Genomic DNA, 20,143 nt, shown 5'->3' on the forward strand with positions numbered 1-20,143 from the left:
ACCAGAGGGGTACATTTGTTACCACTGATGAACCTACGTTGACACATCATCATCACCCAGAGTCCGTAGTTTACATTAGGGTTCACTCTTGGTGTTGCACATTCTGTGGGTTTGAACAAGTGTATAATGACATGTATCCACCATTATAGTAGCATACAGGGTGTTTTCACTGCCCTAAAAATCTTCTGCATAGATATTTAAAAAACTACCACATTCATCTAAATTAGCATATACTTGCTATCATAAATTATAATGAATTTTATCTAACTTTTAAAAGTACTCAATGCTATCAAAATAAAATATACTGTGCTTTAAATATGGTATTACTCTTGAGGACTATTGAGGTACATAGGGCCATTTGCCCATAGACTAAATGCCCCAACCTACTCCCCTTTGTCACCATTGGGTTATAAGCCACTATCACCAAATCTATGTCTATAGCCTCCTCCATCTACTTTAATTCCTTGAGAGACTTCAATGGAAAATACAATACTGCTTTAGGCACTGAGGATGCAAGAATCAGGAAGTAAAGGGTGATAAAGATATGGTCCCTGACTGTAGGTTAAAACTGATAGGGAGATAGATACTGAATAGCTCCTTAGGTCTGCAAATAGGATGAATGGTTTAGCTGAGGTTATGGCATGAGCAGAGGCTTGGAAGTGTGGACATGCCTCAAATAACCTAACATGGTTATTTGAGGATGGTGAGTAGACCATGTGTGTAGAATATTGAGCTGCAGAGAGGTATGGAAAGCAAGGTATGGAGGGCCCAAAGCCATGATAAAGGATTTGTTTTCCTCTACATAGTGGGGAGACATTAACAGTTATTACAGAGGGAAGTGACATATTCAAACTGTGTTTTGCAGAGTGCCTCTGAGACAGAGGCAAGGAGACCAGCTGGGAGATTGTTGGAGATTTTATTTATTTTTTTTATTTTGGGCTGCCTTGGGTCTTCGTTGCTGCGCGAAGTCTTTCTCTAGTTGCGGTGAGCGGGGGCTACTCTTTGTTGCGGAGCACAGGCTCTAGGCACGCATGCTTCAGTAGTTGTGGCTTGCGGGCTCAGTAGTTGTGGTTCACAGGCTCTAGAGCGCAGGCTCAGTAGTTGTGGTGCACGGGCTTAGTTGCTCCGCGGTGTGTGGGATCTTCCCGGACCAGGACTCGAACCCATGTCGCCTGCATTGGCAGGCGGATTCTTAACCACTGTGCCACCAGGGAAGCCCTGTTGGAGATTTTAGAGGTGAGATTTTAAATGTGTCTACCAGGAAGCAGTCACCAAGATGATATTAGATATGTAAGAGTGGGAGCATGAGAAGGCAGGGGAGTCTTTAGACTGTGATGCAAGTCTGACCCTGGTGGAGGGGGAGAAGGATGGAAGAATTGGGTAAGAAGAATCATAGACTGCAGCACAGATCTAAAAAGTTTTGGTCAGACTGAGCAGAGTCCTTGAACCAAAGTCACCCATCAGAGGAGTCCCACATCTTACAGGAATGGGTCTGCATTAGTTCTCCTGCTGGGCTTAGTATCAATAATTGCCTGGGAGCAGCCTGTGGGAAGTATGGTTTTGGTACAAACATGGTGGTCGGTCCAGCGGGGCAGCAGGTAGGACTGTCAGTCAGTTTCTAGGCTGAGTGTCTTGGGGTGATGGAGATGTCATTAACAGAGAGCAAACGGGGAGAAGAGGAGGGTCCTAGAGGAAGACGAGATCATGGGTGTTGTTTGAGCAGAACTGAATTTGAGGTACTCAGGAACATGCATTTGAAAAAGCTGAATCAGTAGTTGGAAATAATGAGTCTAGAGCTCAAGAGAGAGATTAGGGATGGAGTTGCAGATTTAGTGAGTCTCCTGAATGAATTAATGAGAATGAGTGAGATTTCCTATGGATGAAGTATTGGGAAGAAAGTGGAAACCAGGATATTGGGAAATAGAGCATGGAAAAAGACACAGGCAGAGCAGCCTGAGATGAAGTAATCCAAGAGGCCAGAGGTTACATTTTAAGTCAGGGGTTTGTGGACCTCAATATCATATTCTGGACCTTTCTTAGGCATAAGAGAGAAAAAAGTACACATGATTACATAAGGACACTCTGAGGTGGGAGGAGTTTAGGGGCTGCCTGTCTGATGATCTAAGTGAGAGGCAGGAAGGGTGAGACAGAGCATTAGAAAAGTGAGAAAGTGATCATCTGGGTAGTGAGGGGCCTAGATCACCCTGCATGGAAGACCTGCTGAGATTTAATGGCTTGAATCTGTAAGGTTTGCTAGGATCCCCTCACCCAGCATCATTTAGTGACCTGGGAGCAGGAACAGAGGAATGGGGTGCCTGAGTTTAGCTTAGTTTGAGGATTGGTAAAGTCAAGTGGCCAAGGACTTCAAGTCCACACAGGCTGGCTGGGGTGGGAGACAGGTGAGGCAGTCCCATCCGTCCACATTGGGATGGGAGCTCAGTGAGCACCTTATGGGAATGGGCGTGGGGGGCCTGACCTGCTCGGGAGCCTGAAGGGGGGGGCCCACAACGAGGTTGTGCGCTGCTTTCAGGAGGGTGAGTGTTCTGGCTTCTATTCCTTATGTCCTCTTTTCACCCCACCAAATGGCACTGTGCTTTGCTTTTAGAAATCTCTGTTATATGATGTGTGAAGAACTTTGATCTCGTTTTGACTGCTCAGGTTTGTTTTACTTGTTAAACCTGAAGTATTTTAATAAAAATGCAAACTGGGAATTTTAGTAAGGATTCTCAATGTCCATATCATCCAATGTACTAACTGATTAAACAATAAGGAAACAAAAGTTTGGAAAATATGAAATTATTGTAGGCACTGTATTATTTCACAGAACTTGCTTAATAGCTGCAAGTTTCCCTTTAGAAATGTTTCTCTGAAGTTCATGCCTTTAGGGATGTGAGAACCGTTTGCACATTGATTTGTCATTGTGGATTCTGTGCTAGGTGAGTTATTGTGAATATTGAGCTAACAACTATATGTGGGAGTTTAGGTGAATTTTCATTCACTTGTATTTTCTGAGCACCTAGTATGTACCTAGCAACCGCTATGCCTCTGTCCACAAAGAGATTATAATTTAGTTGGTGAGATTCTGGGCTGGATTACAAATTTCTCCATATGCCTGTATTCCTTTGATCTATAAAAATTCTCTCTTTCCTGCAAACATCTTAAATTGTTTAAGTTGGACTCAATACATATTTGTCCCTTCTTGTTCTTGCTCTGCTGGCCGTGACAAGCTACTCACAGGGCAGCAAAGAGGAAAAACAAACACTCCAGGACTTCCACTCTGATTCTCATTTCAAATTGACCATTTGGCCTGCTTACGTAGGTCAACTGGTGTTCCAGGTAAATATTATGAATTGTAATGTTTCTCTGTACACTTCTTTTGTAAATGTTTATAGATGGAATGAAAAGGGGCGGCTGACGAGGTCTCCCACAGAAAGTAGTGTGACCCAAGTCCCAGAAGTAAATAACAGACATGTCCCCACTACCCTGCCATGGGATGCTCTTCTGGTTTTCCTACAGCTGCTATAAAGATCTTGAACCTGTATATCTCTTGGGTGAGCAGGCAGAGCTCTAGGGACTGCTCACTCCTGTGGAGACGAGGGACCATGGAGCCATCAGAAACACGGGTTGGACGTGCCTTGGCCCCTCTCGGCTGGAAGTGCCTGGCCAGGGGTTCTAATTCCCAAGACTCATGAGGGGCTGGGTGAGCTGGGGTATTAATCGGCTGATCAAGAAGATGGGAAAGAGCCTGGCAGGCTTAGGGTTGGGGGGCCAGAGCCCCAGGTCAGGCCTGTGTGGTGCTGCCCAGACCACATCCTGCCGCATGGGGTGGGTGCCCCTCTGCCAGTCTTGAAGCGTTTTCAATTCAAAGAGTTTCCATGTCATTATTCTGCATTAACGAGCTTATAGATTGGTTTGCCTTCCTGGACTGAACAAATTCTATAATTCAGCAGACTGTGGTTGTGAAACCCTCCTTTGCTAGGGAAAGAAACTTGGCAAATAAGAGGGAGTAGGGTTTAATGGGCTGGGTAAGTGGGGTTAAGCCATGCTTAAGCCCACTTATTTACGGGGCAGGGAGAGAGGTGCTGCAAATGATTAGGTGAAGTTAGAAAAAGGCTACACATTAGGATGGAGTTTGTAGGCAAATTCTGGCTTCCACTCAGGAAATCAGAAAATCCTGATATATGCTATCATCCATGGTTTGTTTATCTTGAGACCCCGGACCCCACCCCGCCATGGTTCCTGAGCAGCTTTGGCAAGAAAAATGCTAAAGCAGCCTCTGTCCTCACATTCTAGCCCCAGCTCTTCCCTTCAGCCTCTGGCAGAAAAAGCCCTTTCTGGGAAATTCAAATATGAGTTTCTTGGTTTCCAGTCCTGATGATTTCCTTAGAGTCCTTTTCTGAGAATCTTGCAAAGCACGTGAAGGGCAGGGAGTGGGAGGGAGGCTCTGTTGCTGGTTGAATGGCTGCTCCATGCTGTGCGTTGCTGGGCTGCCTGGAAAATGCTCCGTGGACAGCCAGCCACTGTGGGGACAGCAGATGTCTGCACCCATGTCTTTCACAAGCAGGATTTTGTTCTGGGTGTAACATTTTAACTCAATTTAAATTTTTTGAATAAATGACAGTCGTATTATCCAAAATTCAAGAGCATGAAAAGATATACAGGGTAAGCAAGACCCCTTCTCACTTATCAGTTTCTTAAGAATCATCCCAGAGATATTCTGTTAATATACAACATATCCATAGATATTTATTTTTTAATATAAATGGTAGAATAATATATACTCTGTAGAAACTTAGGCATAATATTTTTAGATTGTCAGAAAAGCAAAAGCAAAGCGTGGATACATTTTTCCATATAATTGTGGCAAGAAAAAATTGTGTGTTTGGGAATGGGTTAAAGGTGGGGAACTGTGTGTGTGTGTGTGTGTGTGTGTGTGTGTGTGTGTGTTGGCGTGTAGCAGGTATCTTGACCCATATAGCCTGCCTGTTTATTCTAATGACATTCTCCTAGTTCTTGTCCAAGTTCACATGTATGGGAAATTAAAACCTAGGCCTAGAAATTTAACAGCTAAATCAGCTTATTCCTACCAGAAAGTATATTTGGGGAAGTGGTTGGTACAAAATTCTCCTTGATGTTTTAGGTGCAAGTGACAAGGGAGTTACTATTGGAAAGGCTCTTATATGGAATTATGTAAGGAGGAAGCATTCATTCTGAATTCTGAGAAGCAGGAACATTGTGAGACCCACCTGTAGTTTCTTAGGGAATGGTGCCCAGGTCACTGAACTCTGTTCTTGGTACATTAGGACCAGGGCGTTATGCAACGTGCTGAGGTAGACGAATAAACAAGGTCAGAAGCAGGTATTTATTCCACAAGAAAAGAACTTAACTGCTTAGATCGCTAAAGGACTAAGGAATTTCATGGCTGGGAGGGCACAGTAATGCAAGGTCTGGCTGCTCTTTGAGGCTGTAGGCAGACGTCTGGAGAATGACAGTTTGTCTCCAAGTGTTTTGTTTTTATTTATTTATTTTTTTAATTGAAGTATAGTTGATTTGCAATGTTGTGTTAGTTTCTGGTTTACAGCAAAGTGATTCAGAGATATATATATATATATATAGTTTTTCATATTTTATATATATGTATATCTATCTATCTATATATATATAGTTTTTTATATTCTTTTCCATTATGGTTTCTTACAGGATATTGAATATAGTTCCCTGTGCTATACAGTAGGACCTTGTTGTTTATCCATCCAAGTGTTTTTTAATGGACATTCCCTTTCTCATTCTGTCTCATTTCCTCCCTGGTTTGTTTCATTGTCCTTCATATTCAGGAAGATAGTTACTGGAATTGGGCCTGTTAACAGGAAGAAGCTGTTTTTGTCCAGTTGGAAGGACAAGAGTGAGGAATGTGCACTGCTGTGGGGCTCACTCTGGGGGGAAGCTGATCATTTTCCTCTCTCCTCTTTGTTCACACATCTTTCCTGGGGCTGTGCTGCCCAGGGTTTGGATGACACAATTGCCTTTTTAAAATGCTTCTTTTACTACGTAGGTGGAAAAGACTGCCACTTTGGACTTAAGGATCCCACCCTGTTTCTCTAGAAAGGCATTCTTTTCCAAGGGGGAGAGGAATCTAACTCTATTGTGAAGTACAGTGGTGGATATTGCATGGTTAGGATTTGGGCTTTTATTTAGACCAATCATGCCCCAAAACTTGCTCTTAGAGACTGCTTCTGCTATGCTCCATTTCAGAGAGGTTCAGCGGCAGACCTCTGATTGTGGACTTTTCCCTCTTCTCCCCTTTTCTCCATGTCCATTGGATCTTGGCATTATTTAACATAGTAACTCAAACTCTGGGTTCCTAAATGTACTAGGTTGGCTCTTCTGCTGATTGGACCAAAGTCAGATTTCATTAGTAGGTATGAGAAATGGTGACCAGGGAACAAACATTAGAAATAATCCAGACACTCATTAAGTTGTGTTTTTGGGGAGTGTTTTTTATTAAATGTGACTGGTAAAGCCTGAGGTCTAGATTTTTTTTTAATTTATTTATCTTTATTGACATATAGTTGGTTTACGATGCATCAGGTATAAAGTGATTCAGTTATATACATATAACTGAATTATTTTCCATTATAGGTTATTAGAAAACACTGAATATAGTTCCTTGTGCTATATAGTAGGTCCTTGTTGTTTATCTGTTTTATATATAGTAGTGTGTATCTGTTAATCCCAAATTCCTGATTTATCCCCCCTTCCTCTTTCCCTTTTGGTAACTATAAGTTTGTTTTCTGTGTCTGTGAGTCTATTTCTGTTCTGTAAAGAAGTTCATTTGTATCATTTTTTAGATTCCACATATAACTGATATCATGTGGTATTTGTCTTTCTCTTTGACTTCACTTAGTATGATAATCTCTAGGTGAGGTCTTGATTTTATCACAGTAAGAAGCAGTTTAACTCTCTGTTCTTCAAGTCACAGACTGTCTTGACTTGTAGGTTGTCATGATGAGCAATGGATGAGTGAATGGTAAAGGTTTCTTAGACCATTATAACTTCCAGAAGCATGACCAAGTACCTACCCTACTCTTCATGGCTCATGAGTGTCCTTTAGCTTGGTGTACAGAGGACTACTCATTCTATTAACTCACTTTGTTCCCAATAGAATGTAAAATTGGTTGTCAAGACCAGGCTATGATGAGGGCCAATCAGGGAATACAGTTGTCCCTCAGTATCCAGGAGGGATTGGCTTCAGGCGCCCCCTTACCCCCACCCTCCACCATACCAAAATCCTTGGATGCTCAAGTCTCTTATATAAAATGGTGCAGCATTTGCATATAACCTACGCACAACCTCCCCATATACTTTAAATCATCCCTAGCTTACTTATAATACCTAATACAATGTAAATGCCACGTACATAGTTTTAATACAAGGTAAATTCTATGTAAATAGTTGTAAATACGATGTAAATGATATGTAAATAGTTGCCAACACGGGCAAATTCAAGTTTTGCTTTTTGGAACTTTCTGAAAATTTTTTTTCCGAATATTTTTGATTCTTGGTTGAAATCCACAAATTTGGAAGCTGTGGGTCCTGGAGGGCCTGCTGTATTTGTATTAGCTCTATCTGGGTAGGGGCAGAGCCCACAGGTGCTTGGAAAATTTGGTCCCATAGGGACTAGAGTATATCTGTTATAGGATTATTTGGTTGCACCGGGTCTTAGTAGCAGCAGGCAAGCTCCTTATATGTGGCGTGCGAACTCTTAGTTGTGGCATGCATGGGGGATCTAGTTCCCTGAGCAGGGATCGAACCCCGGCCCCCTGCATTGGGAGCATGGAGTCTTAACCACTGCACCACCAGGGAAGTCTCCTCTGTTACAGGATTAAAAAGTCAAGTTTGAACATTTTTATGCTTCTGGGACTTATCTATAATTAATTTTTTTGCTCTTCTTTTATGCTAATTGGCCTTTAAATTTTTTCAAGTGTTTTATCCAAGTGTGTAGGACATTGGCAACTATGAGGGATGATGATATGTATTGATATATGGACACCCTGAACTGATGTGGGATGTGGAAGTGGGTTCCTGGCTAGTCTGCAGTGGTGAAGGCATATGGACAGGATAGGCTGCAGAATGGATGAGAAGGGAACTGGGCTCTAACTGAAGCTCTTTCACTGGGCACACGAACTTGTACTAACATCCTCAGCCCTGCTGGGAGGTATGAGAGAATGGGTTTTCTCGCAAAAGGAAGAATCAGGTTCCTGCACCATTCTAGTTGAGAGTTTAGGGTCTCCAGATAAATATTAACATCTCTCGTAGCAGCCACTGCTGTTTTATATAATTGTTTAGGTACCTGGGGTTAGGACTTAAGCATATCTCTTTAGAGGATACAGTTTAACCCTTTAACCCATAACACTCCCTGAACCATCTCCCTCCTGGACTATTGTGCTGGCCTCTTACCATATCCCCTTGTTTCCAGAGTCTCCTCTCTGAGCTATCCACACTACCAATAGAATTATCTTTCTGTAATGTAGAAAAAAAATCATATTACTCAATACTGTATGACTCTCAAAGGTTAAACTCTTAATTTGACAAAGTCCTTCAAAGACTGTTCTCATTTGAGAGCTGGACCTTTTGTCCTCATGGCATAATATGGAACAGGGACCTGTCCCTCTTGCACAGGATCTTAATTGAAGCTGGCCTTGCTGAATTGGGTGCGGGCCAGGCACTGCTAATTTCCCCTCCTACTGGGCTTCTTAATCACTCTGCCCTAAGAAGACTTTGGGAAGTGATTGGATTTCTTGCATGATTGTTCCTAAGGATGCTGTACTTGCGTATCTCCTCAGATATTGTTTTATTGTACTTTCACCTATAGTTCCTAAATCTGTGGAAGAAGGCAAGATTGTCCATCATAAGGCAGTAGGGTTGTATTTACTCATGAAACCGATACTTGTAAACTGATACTTACTCCCCTCTTTTGTTAGCCTAGTCTGGCAAAATGACACATCTCTTGTGAATTTATTTACTGTGAAAGCAAGTGGGGTGGGAGGGTAGGATGGAAGGTGACAGTGTTTTCAATGAAGATAAAGAAGGATTAATGAGAATAACAGTCACAGAGTTCAGTAGAATTAAAACATCGTGAAGCATCTTCCTAGCCAGTTTGCCATTTTAGAGATTGCTGTACCTAGATTTGTAACAATAAAATCAATCAATTCCAAGATTTAGTGACCGAGTCCCTAATTTTTTTTTTTGGCTATGTCGGGTCTTTGTTGAGGTACGTGGGATCTTTTATTGTGGCACGCAGGCTTCTCTCTAGTTGTGGCATGCGGGTTTTCTGTCTCTAGTTGTGGTGCACGGGCTCTGTAGTTGTGGTGCGCAGGGTCCAGGACGCGCGGGCTCAGTAGTTGTGGCATGCAGGCTTACTTGCCCCGTGGCATGTGGGATCTTAGTCCCCCAACCAGGAATTGAACCTGCATCCCCTGCATTGGAAGGTGGATTCTTTACCACTGGACCACCAGGGAAGTCCCTGAGTCTGTAAGATCTTAAAGGGGGCAGACATTTGCCTAAGTAGTTAAATCTCAGTTAAATTTTAGTAGCATGATCTAACTATATGCAGAGGAGCAGAGAAAGAACCAGGTAAGGTCATTTGTATCTAGAAAGTATCTTGCAGTATAAGTAGCAGATCGAAATCTGGCACATTCAGGAAAGTGTGGAAGCTGGAGTTAGGCTGGGTAGCTAATTTAAAATCGTGTAGCCTTAGGTGAGTGGTTCTCTTCAAGCCTTAGTTTCCAAAGCGATGTGGAAAGCATTTGGTACAATTCCTGGCAAAGAGTAAGTGCTCAAAATGTCAGATGCTGTTATTACGTGCATGACCCCAAATAGGGTCTCATCTGCATCCAAGGACTTTTATAATTCCTCCTTAATTACCTAGTTCCCTAATGAAAATGCTGGTTAAGACTTTCCTGGTGGTCCAGTGGTGAAGAATCCACCTTCCAGTGTAGGGGACGCAGGTTCGATCCCTGGTCAGGGAACTAAGATCCCACATGCCGCAGGGCAGCTAAGCCCGGGCACCACAACTATTGAGCTCACGCGCCTCAATGAGAGAGCCTGTGTGCCGCAAACAACATAGCCCACGCGCCCTGGAGCCCGCACGCCACAACTAGAGAGAAGCCTGAGTGCCACAACTAGAGAAAGCCCATGCGCCACAACAAAGAGCCTGTGCACTGTAACAAAAGATCCCGCATGCCTCATGCCTCAACGAAAATACCATGTGCTGCAACTAAGACCCTGACGCAGCCAAAAAAAAAAAAAAACAAAAAGTGGGAAAAAATAAGGAAAATAAATAAATATAAAAAAAAACCCTGCATGTGGATCTTTTATTATAACTGATATTTTCTTGGTTGGGTGAAGGGCCTTTTATAAGTAGCCCTTTCAGCGACACACAGGAAAAAGTGTCAGAATTAGCACGGCAATTTTAGAGAAAAATGTAGGTCATGTGTTATTTAAGACATACCAACTATTGGTATAAGGCAATTTAAAAGGGAAAACAGGGCTTCCCTGGTGGCGCAGTGGTTGAGAATCCGCCTGCCAATGTAGGGGACACGGGTTCGAGCCCTGGTCCGGGAGATCCCACATGCCGTGGAGCAGCTAAGCCCGTGCGCCACAACTACTGAGCCTGCGCTCGAGAGCCCATGAGCCACAACTACTGAAGCCTGCGCGCCTAGAGCCCGTGCTCCGCAACAAGAGAAACCACCACACTAAGAAGCCCGTGCGCTGCAACGAAGAGAAGCCCCCGCTCGCTGCAACTAGAGAAAGCCCATGTGCAGCAACAAAGACCCAACGTGGCCAAAAATAAATAAAATAAATTAACCCCCCCCAAAAAAAATGAATAAAAGGAAAAATATTTTACCAGGAGCAGAATTTTTATTTGGTGTAGATAAAACATGTGAAGGGAACAGAAGAAAACTGGAATGAGGCAGGTGTCAATACTGGGAAATTCTGACAAAGCCAAAAAAAGAAGAGCCAAAAAAAATTATGAGGAACCAACCTTGAGGAGTAACTGAGTGCTGTTTGGGGATCTTTCAGGTTCCTGCATCTAGTACTTAGTGTTGCTGAGAGGATGATTCTTATATTTCCCATATAGCTGTTCTCCTCATGTCAATATTCAAACAAAACTAGGGCTTAAAACTATAACTAGAGTTCTCTTTTGAGACATTTTCTCTCTGTAACATTTCTCTCTTTCCCACAATCAGGTGAAAATGAAATCCTTGCATCTCTGCATGCCATTTCCAGCAAGAACCAGATCTGGAGATCATATATTGGCATGGGCTATTATAACTGCTCAGTGCCACAGACAATTTTGCGGAACTTACTGGAGAACTCAGGATGGTAATGTATTTCTTGATGAAAAACAGGAGTGCTGTGATTTGATTTGCATGACTCTTTCTGTGTCCCCACCCCCCAAAGCCTCAGCACTTGCCCACTGACACCCATACTCTAGTGCTATCCCTAACCTGCAGGAACCTACCTGGCTTTCTCTGGCTTGGGAGATTTCCTTACTCAAATGTAGAGGACTTAGAAGCTTCTTTCTACTTTTATTCCCATAAAATAATCTAGAGCTCAAAATTGTGGGTGCTGGGCATCTCTTCCTCTTGCTGACTCCGTGTTTGTTCTCAGTGAGCGTTTTTGAGCAAGATATCAAACCTGCAGGTGGGCAGATTCAGGGCTTTATTCTTTGGAGACACTAGGATTTTAGGCTGTCTCAGATTACTCAGTGAGTCAAAATCTTGGTCCATTGTCTTCTCTCTGGGATTTTAGGAGCTACAGTTAACTATAACCCCCCCCCTCTGCTCCCTGCCCCAAACCAATATTCTGGGTTTATGACCAACTGAAAAAAGAAGACATTGTATCAGGTAGATGGAGATGAAAATGTTAGCTTTATTACTTAGCACTTTGTAGAGAAAGAGAACATGTGTATTCTGTGAACAGGCTCTTCTAGAAACAATCAAAGACAAGGCTGAGCTGTTGATGTTACTTGTTCTGCCGCCACCTCACCTATCAGATAACTCTCGTTCCTAGTCCTCTAGGGGGTGGGGTAGGGGGTGTTCTTGTCCCTGCCCACTCTGGCTGCCACAGGTTGTGCAAAATGAAAATGTTTCTCCTGCACTTGAGGAAAACTTCCATGCGATCTTGCTTTTCCATTCCTGTTTGCTGTATGATAGAAAGAAGGAAACAGAGGTTCATGTCCTAGTACACACTAAACAATAAAACACCTTGGGTACTTCTTAACGGGCAAAGACCATGGCTTCAAAGGTGCCTGAGAGCAGATCAGAGCACCTGCTTCTTCTGCCCACTGGAAAATATTGTCTGATGATGGAGGAGGAAAGATGGGGACCCCTGGGCCTTTCTTTCTCTGTTTTTGGATCAGTGCCATTGTATACACCAGCATCTTTGAATTGAAACTTTATTTCAACTGATAACCTTATCTCCAAAGGAATGTGTGCACTTACCATCTCTAGCGTAGAAACAAACCAAGCCTGGGAAGGCTTTGATACTTCCTGGGTGATTTTTTTTTTTTTTTTAAGTTGGTTGGTGTACGAGGTAAATTTAATTTTTAGTAGGACCATTATTATGCACGGACAGAGTAAGTGATTGCCTCAGCAATTCAAAGGTATTTATAGCAAGATGCAGAGACTATCTTTTAGGTTAGCATATAGAAAAAAAATCAACTTTAGTAAAGGGAATGTGGACCCCCCATGGGAAAGCATGGAATTGCCTCCTTTGAAATACTAAGTACGTGCTCCACAGCAATATACCTTAAACATTTGCTGAACACTTCACATCTGTTTTAAAAATAGGTGTTATTTAATAAAATTCTGTCAGAGTTAATTTGAATCAAGTGACCAAAATTCTCATTTCAGTATAATTGCCTCATATAAGAAGCTGTCCACCTGCCATCCTATGACAGACTATTGAGACATCTGTTAGTCCATTTTTTCCCTCAAAAACAGAAGTAAGGGCCTTCCCTGGTGGCGCAGTGGTTGAGTCCGCCTGCCGATGCAGATGCAGGGGACACGGGTTCGTGCCCCGGTCCGGGAAGATCCCACATGCCGCGGAGCGGCTGGGCCTGTGAGCCATAGCCGCTGGGCCTGCGCGTCCGGAGCCTGTGCTCCGCAACAGGAGAGCCCACGGCAGTGAGAGGCCCGCGTACCGCAAAAACAAACAAACAAAAAAAACCAGAAGTAAGTGCCTGCCTGAGAAGACTCAAAGCTACCCCCCAAATTTACTGTTTGTTCTAGTCAACTCCTGAAGATGGGGTCCGTGTCTCCCAGCTTCTGTGGTTGGGTAGGAGCCTAACTTCTATGAGCACCAGTTAGCAAACCCAGATGGGTTTCATGTGGACGGCCCCCTTCCTGTTTTTGTAAATTTTCATTTCCCAGACTCTACTGAGTCCCTGCTCATTCCCCTCCCGACTCCCTCATTCTCCCTTTAAAACATCTAGTCACCTCTAAAACACACACACACACACACACACACAGAGAGAAATATGAACCCCCTCTAAGATTACAAACTTTGACAATTTTGACATTTTAGAGAGTAAACCTGATACCCTACGTAATTTTAAACTTCGCACAAAGTGTTCTTAGTACTAGGAATAGAGGTACTGTTTTGACTACTTACCATATGTGAACTTACACTCTGAACTTACACTCTGTTTGAACTTACACTCAAACATAGCGGTTTCTGTGTGTTTGAGTCTTGTGAGTGAATATGTGTTGGGCCGTCAGCACAGCGGGCCTTCATCTGGTGCCTAAAGCCCAGACCTGTAGGTCTGAGGACCAAGGCATATGTGTGGCTTAGGGCATAGGTTAGACTATGTGGGAAGCACAGCGCTTTTGCATCTTCTGTCTGCTTTTGCATAAGTGCAAAGGTAGTCCTGGTTGATGAGGGTGTTTGTCCTAGATGCAGTGATTCACGTCTCATCATTATAGAAGCCGGATCTGTTGGCCTAATCACTGTTGCATTGCTTTTGGTTTCAATATGCTCCATTTCTTTATTAATAGGAGAACAGGAATGAACTGTCAAAGAAGTAGTTTTTCTGCTTTGGGTGTGTGTGAGTTTGTGTGTGTGTGAACGCATGTGAAGGTATTTGTATTGCTGAGGGCTTCTTTTCCCCTGGGGTATTGGTAAAAGTTTGGATGGTAAACTCCAAGTTTGATTTGAAAAGCAAATGGCCTGTCTCCTCCTTCTTACAAAACAAGCCTCCCAAGTACATGAATGGGCTGCAGCATTCCAGCCATCTGAATACTGGCCAGCTGTCTTCGCTCTTGGTGGCCGCACAGAATATTCACCATATTGCTTCCTGGCTGTGAGTGGATATGTTCATTTACTTTAGGATCCGCCAGGGTTTTGAGAGGGAGACAGTGTTGTTCTTTGCTTTTCAGTTCTGGTTTTGGGGTGCATTTTAAGTTTTGTTCCTTTGCATTCTCCGAAAGCTGATCTGAAACAGAGGGTGGTACTGGCCCTTGCCAGCCCTGATAGGGAGGGCTGTGCACATGAGCTTGGGTAGACTTCACATTATCACCCTTCTGAATGGTTGCCATAGAGATGGAACCAACAAATTCCGGTGACGTGAGGTGAAAATCAATGGGTAACATAGCCTCCAGAGAATACAAACATTTGGGCTCTTACAAGAAGATTTACATTAGGCCTAGAATATATTTTGTAGGGTTTACTTTTTGAAATTTTTGATTGCTGATAATATCAGTTAACTAATATCAAAACACTTACATTTCCCTTGTGACTATTTCTGTTTTGTGTAATGTTGGCACTGGGATTAAATGAGAGAATCTCATGAATGTTTGTCTTCCTGCAACTCCCCCACGCCTTTTTTGGTTAAAATCGTAGAGAATACTGATTATTTTGGAATAAATGTTAATGCCATGTTGAATATATCATGCATCCTTTTTGAGCGGAACAGAATGCCTTCTTGGATATGCAGATACTTTTTGGTTTTTAATATTAAAATATATCTAGAAACAGAAATCAATTGAGTTAAATATCAGTTGGAACATAGAAGTTGTAGATTATAGACATTTTCTTGATCACTGTTTTGCCTGGGGCAACTAAACCCTTTTATGCAGGATGGCAGGCCCTGTGCTAGCATTTTTCTCCTGAAACGAGGGTTTATTTAGTATCTCCAGGCTTGAGACTCACCAATCCATGTCCATTAATAGATGATTTTTAAGACCATTTATGTCTGTTTATTAGTGTAAAAAAAAAAAGTGTGGATTATAAAAGAAGTTTACAAGTAAAAGAAGTAGGATCATGTATTTGTCATCTTTGTAGGAAAAGTTTTAAAGCTCTCTCCTTTTAGCAGTGCTAATTAGCATCAGCCTAAGCTTGGACTTTGAGCAAGGAGAGAAAGGCTGAACAAGGGAGGGGGAATATTAAATCCCAAAGTCTGTGAGCAAAGGAATAGCATGGTCTCAGGTATGAAGGACTGTGTTTGGGAGGTTTGGGGCTTTTTCTTGCAGGTAACTGGGGAGCCATCCCCATTTGAGCAGGAAAGTCAAACACATACATTTGCACCAGAAATATTAGATAATTTCCTATTTTAAGCACTGTGCTAGGCTAGTAAGGCATCAAAGGGGTGGATGTAGGATGTCGGAAGGAAGACTAATGGCAACTGGTCATCATTTGGGCCTAAAAAAATCTGGACTTTTTACCTTGAGAATTGGCATGATAGTGGTAACTTTGAAGGAATTTAAGAAAAGAAACTACCTTGTTTGGTGATCTGGTTGGAGGAAGGATAGGGAGTGTGATGCTGACATGGGATGTGATGAATTTCCAGATAGAAATTGTTTCCAAGTAGAAATATCTAATAATATCTGAATAGAAGTATGAATAAATCCTTTGGGAGAAGTCTATGAGTGTTTAAAAAAAATCTTCTAAGACCGGAACAGAGGATAAAAACTTTTCAAAACAACCAGCATTTGGGAAGGACTTAACCATTTCCAAAATGCTTTATGTATGTTAATTGGACTTGAGTGTTAAGATAATATCTGATATGGGTGATGTTATCTCCATTGATGGCCAAGAGAAATTGTCAGGGAGAGGTTTAGTGACTTGTCCCAGTTCACAGGTAATAAATTATAGAATTTAGGTTGACACCCAGAGCTTCTTAATACTTAGCATTGGTGAAGATACAGGGAAACCTGTGAATCACTGTATTACTTAAGGGAATACAGAATGGTGTGAACTGTCTAGAGAAAAACATGGCATATGTACCGAAAGATTTGAAATTGATTACTGTACACCTTATGATTTGAAATTCCATATCTAGGGATTTATCCTAAGGAAATAATACAAAGATAAGGATGTTCACTGTTATGCTATTTCTAATATTTAAAAACCAAAATTAATGTTCAATTTGAGGGGACTTGTTAAATTATGATAAATGATTTAATAACATAAAACAATCAAATGCATATTTCTGAATAACATTTAAAGTTATTAGAAATTGTCCATGGAATAATGTTAACAAAAAAAAAATCGAGACACAACTTTATACAGAGTACCATCTTACTTTGAAGTATAAGTATGATTGTGATGTCAAAAAGAGACTGAAATTAATTAACCTGATTGTGGTGGTCATTTCACAAAGTATACATATATCAAAACATCATGTTGTACACTTTTAATATACACAGTTTTGTGAATCATACTTCAGTAAAGCTAGAGAAAAAAAAAGAATGTATATAGAAAAGTCACAAATTAACAAGAAAAGGGGCAAACAACACAACAGAAAAAAGACTGAAAAGAAATGTACCTAAATGTTAACTATTGTTATCCTGGATTTCTGGGATTATGGGTGATTTTATTTTCTCAGTAGTTATCTCAATTTTCCAACTTTTTGCAAAGAGCATGCATCATATAATCAGCAAAAAAAGGTTGTAAACATGTTCCTGACACACAGAAGATGGTTAATAAATGGTAGCTGATGTCTTTAAAATTTAGAACATATAATAAAAAGAAAGTAAAAATTATGGTTAATCTTGCCACCCAGAGAAAATCACTGTTTACATTTTGGTTCACGTTTTTACAAATAGGATTGTAGTATTTTACATTTTACTTTTTAAATTAATGTATCATGAGCATCTTCTATGTCAGAAAATATTTTTACATATCATTTTCACAATCCATAGTATTATATGCATATTGTCTAATTTATTTAATCATTTTCCTTTTAATAGAGAGTTTGTTGCACATTTTTCAACATTCTGTTCAGTACTGTGATGAATTCTTTGGATGGGCTAGCTGATACATATGCATGCTTGTTTGCATATGTGTGTGTATAAGTCTGTGTGTCTGTCCGTATGCCAAATAATGATTGTGAGTAAAATGAAAAGTTCATGTTAGCCAGGCTATCTAAGCATATGTCTTTGTGGTGGCAGACTATGCTGTGTATGAAGATCTTATCTGATCTGAGGTCACAGTGGCCCCTTGCCTGTGCCTTTTGTGTGCCATTTCTGCTTAGATTCCCTTTCTACTTAGTCTACATTATGTATTGTGTGCTTCATTTATTCCAGTTCACCACCCGCTTAGAATTTGGCTAACTGATTTACAGTTGCTAAGCCAGGCTGTTCAAGGAATTAACTGAAGCAAAAACATACTCTGCTGTACACACACACACACACACACACACACACACACACACACACACATATACAACTATACCAATGAAAGTTTCAGGGAAATTATTTCAAAAGTCTTGACATTGTACTGCTTGGTAAGGCAATCTCCCCCATTCTATTCCCCCTCAAAGGTAAGAAGACATTGATTTCAAAGCCTTCAGAAAAGAAAAAAGAAAATAAAAGGTGGAAATATCCTGAATGTGATTACCAGATCAGGAGAGGAAGGAAAAGGGGTTGAAAAAAATTTTTTTTCCTAATAACTCTTCAGGCTTGGAAGAACGAAAACAATAGGGATATGAAACAGCGTTACTCTCGTGTGGGAGCATAGACCCCAATCTGACACACTTTGGTAGTACAGTAATGGATTCTTGGTGAAAAGATAGCAGTTCTTTCCAAGTCCTCAGCCACCCTCTCTCCTCTTATTTTCTTTTCTTTAAAATATTTATCACTCTGAAATGATCTTATGTATTTTTTATCTCTTTTTTCCCCACTACAATATATTTTCCTTGAGATCAGGGACTGGTACCCATCTTGCTTATGATGTGCCACCAGAACTAATCATAGTTTTTGGCACTTAGTAGACATGCAGTAAATATTTGTAGGATGAGTGAATGAATGAAGGGATGAAAAAGTGATGAAGTCACTAAGTGGATTAACTCTCATACCTAAAGACACATTTTTGGCTAATAACTGGAGGATTTTAAGGTTAGAATTCATGTCTATGCTGCCTTCTAACCATTAGTATTCTTGAATTTTGATAGGTATGGAGTTTACTTCCATAGACTTTTAATAAGTGGATAGTGACAATTCTTTTTTTTTTTTTGGCTATGCCACGTGTCTTGTGGGATCCTAGTTCCCTGACCAGGGATTGAACCCGGGCCCTTGGCAGTGAAAGTGCGGAATCCCAACCACTGGACCGCCGGGGAATTCCCAACACTTCTTAAATAGACCTCTATTAATTTTTTAGGAGCACATAGAACTTCTGGTCAGTATAAACAAAGCTCCTCTCCCCCAAAACCAAAAGTTTCGAGTATTAGGTATTAGATTCTTGGATACTTTTCTATTGTGAACCATGGTTGCGGTGAGCTTTTTTCTTTTTTTTTATTCTGTTTATAATACCGTAGACAGTCTCAAGTGGATTTTAAGAGCCAACTTACAATACAGCATACTTATGATAAGATCATTAAAATAGAAATGTAAGATTAAGTAATTTAGAGGGATAGAAAAGTAAGTACTGATTATCCCCAAAGGATAATATTGTTACTATGATTTAATGCTGAGTTTCCTTACAAAAGACAAAAAGGAAGCTTATTGTTGTATTATATGATTCTCAAGAGAGGCAAACTTAATTTTCAGATACTGAATTCTAAAATGAAGGTATTTCATGAGCTTTTTCTGAATAGTGGATTCACAGTTTGGACATAGTGTTTTGGGTCCCTTACAGGATCACCCAGTATACTCCGTACCAGCCAGAGGTATCTCAGGGGAGACTGGAGAGTTTACTCAATTACCAGACCATGGTGTGTGACATCACAGGCATGGACATGGCTAATGCATCCCTGCTGGATGAGGCCACCGCGGCTGCAGAGGCAATGCAGCTCTGCCACAGGTGAGAGGCCCAGCATGAGATTCCCTCAGGGGGAGGGACATCTACCAGTCTCACAACTGCTGTGCAGGCAGGGGTTTCCCTGCTCCGGTCAGTGCCCAGTGACTTTGTCCCTCTTTCCCTCTCTCTCTCTCTTTCTCTTCCCCGCCCCCTCTTTCTGTCTATCACACACACACACATTTGTGTCTATGAGATATGTTGTATCAGTATCATTATACCAGTTAGTTGAGGTAACAAACAGATGTGAAATATAGTGCATTTAAAAAGCCACTGCTGTTTATTGTTTAACATTATGTAAGAAAGACGTTTTGCTCTTCACATACATGATGTTAAGTTCAGGGATGTTACAGCAACTCCGAGATAGTATCAAGGACCAATGCCCCTCTCTCTTTACCATCGTTAGTGCAAGGCTTTCATCCTGTGGACTGAAGAAAAGCATACAACCTAAAAGTTGCAAGTTAAGTTTTATTTGGGGATCTTACTAAGGATGAGAGCCCCGGAGACAGTCTCTCACACAGCTCTGAGGAACTGCTCTGAAGAGGTCAGGGAGGAGCCAGAACATGTAGGAGGTTTTTGCTGGGAAAAAACCATGCAGTTGAACATTAAAAGATTACTGCTAATCACAAAGAACAGACATCTCAGGTTAATGTTAGTGCTTTTCAATATATGGGAAGATGCAAGAGTTTGGGCTCATTGAAATTATTCCTTAGAAATGCATCTTAACTATCTTGGGCCAGTCTCCAAAGCAAATAATACTTCCTGTTTTTTTCCATCCTGAGTTCCTCTCAGGGTGCACCATCAGTGGGCAGCTGCAGTGGCTAATGGCTTGATCCTTGTAGAACTG

At 41.4% G+C, this 20,143-nt stretch overlaps 1 protein-coding gene across 1 annotated transcript in view; it reads left to right on the forward strand.

The window, feature by feature from the left end:
* Positions 1-20,143, forward strand: part of GLDC (glycine decarboxylase) — a 99,240-nt gene that overhangs the window by 8,563 nt on the left and 70,534 nt on the right. The window contains exons 3-4 of the mRNA XM_079926560.1: positions 11,250-11,385; positions 19,138-19,302. Of these exons, the coding sequence (XP_079782686.1) occupies positions 11,250-11,385; positions 19,138-19,302 (301 nt within the window). The remainder of the gene's footprint in view (positions 1-11,249; positions 11,386-19,137; positions 19,303-20,143) is intronic.

This window comes from Stenella coeruleoalba, assembly GCF_951394435.1.
Source record: "Stenella coeruleoalba genome assembly, chromosome: 7".
NCBI lineage: Eukaryota > Metazoa > Chordata > Mammalia > Artiodactyla > Delphinidae > Stenella > Stenella coeruleoalba.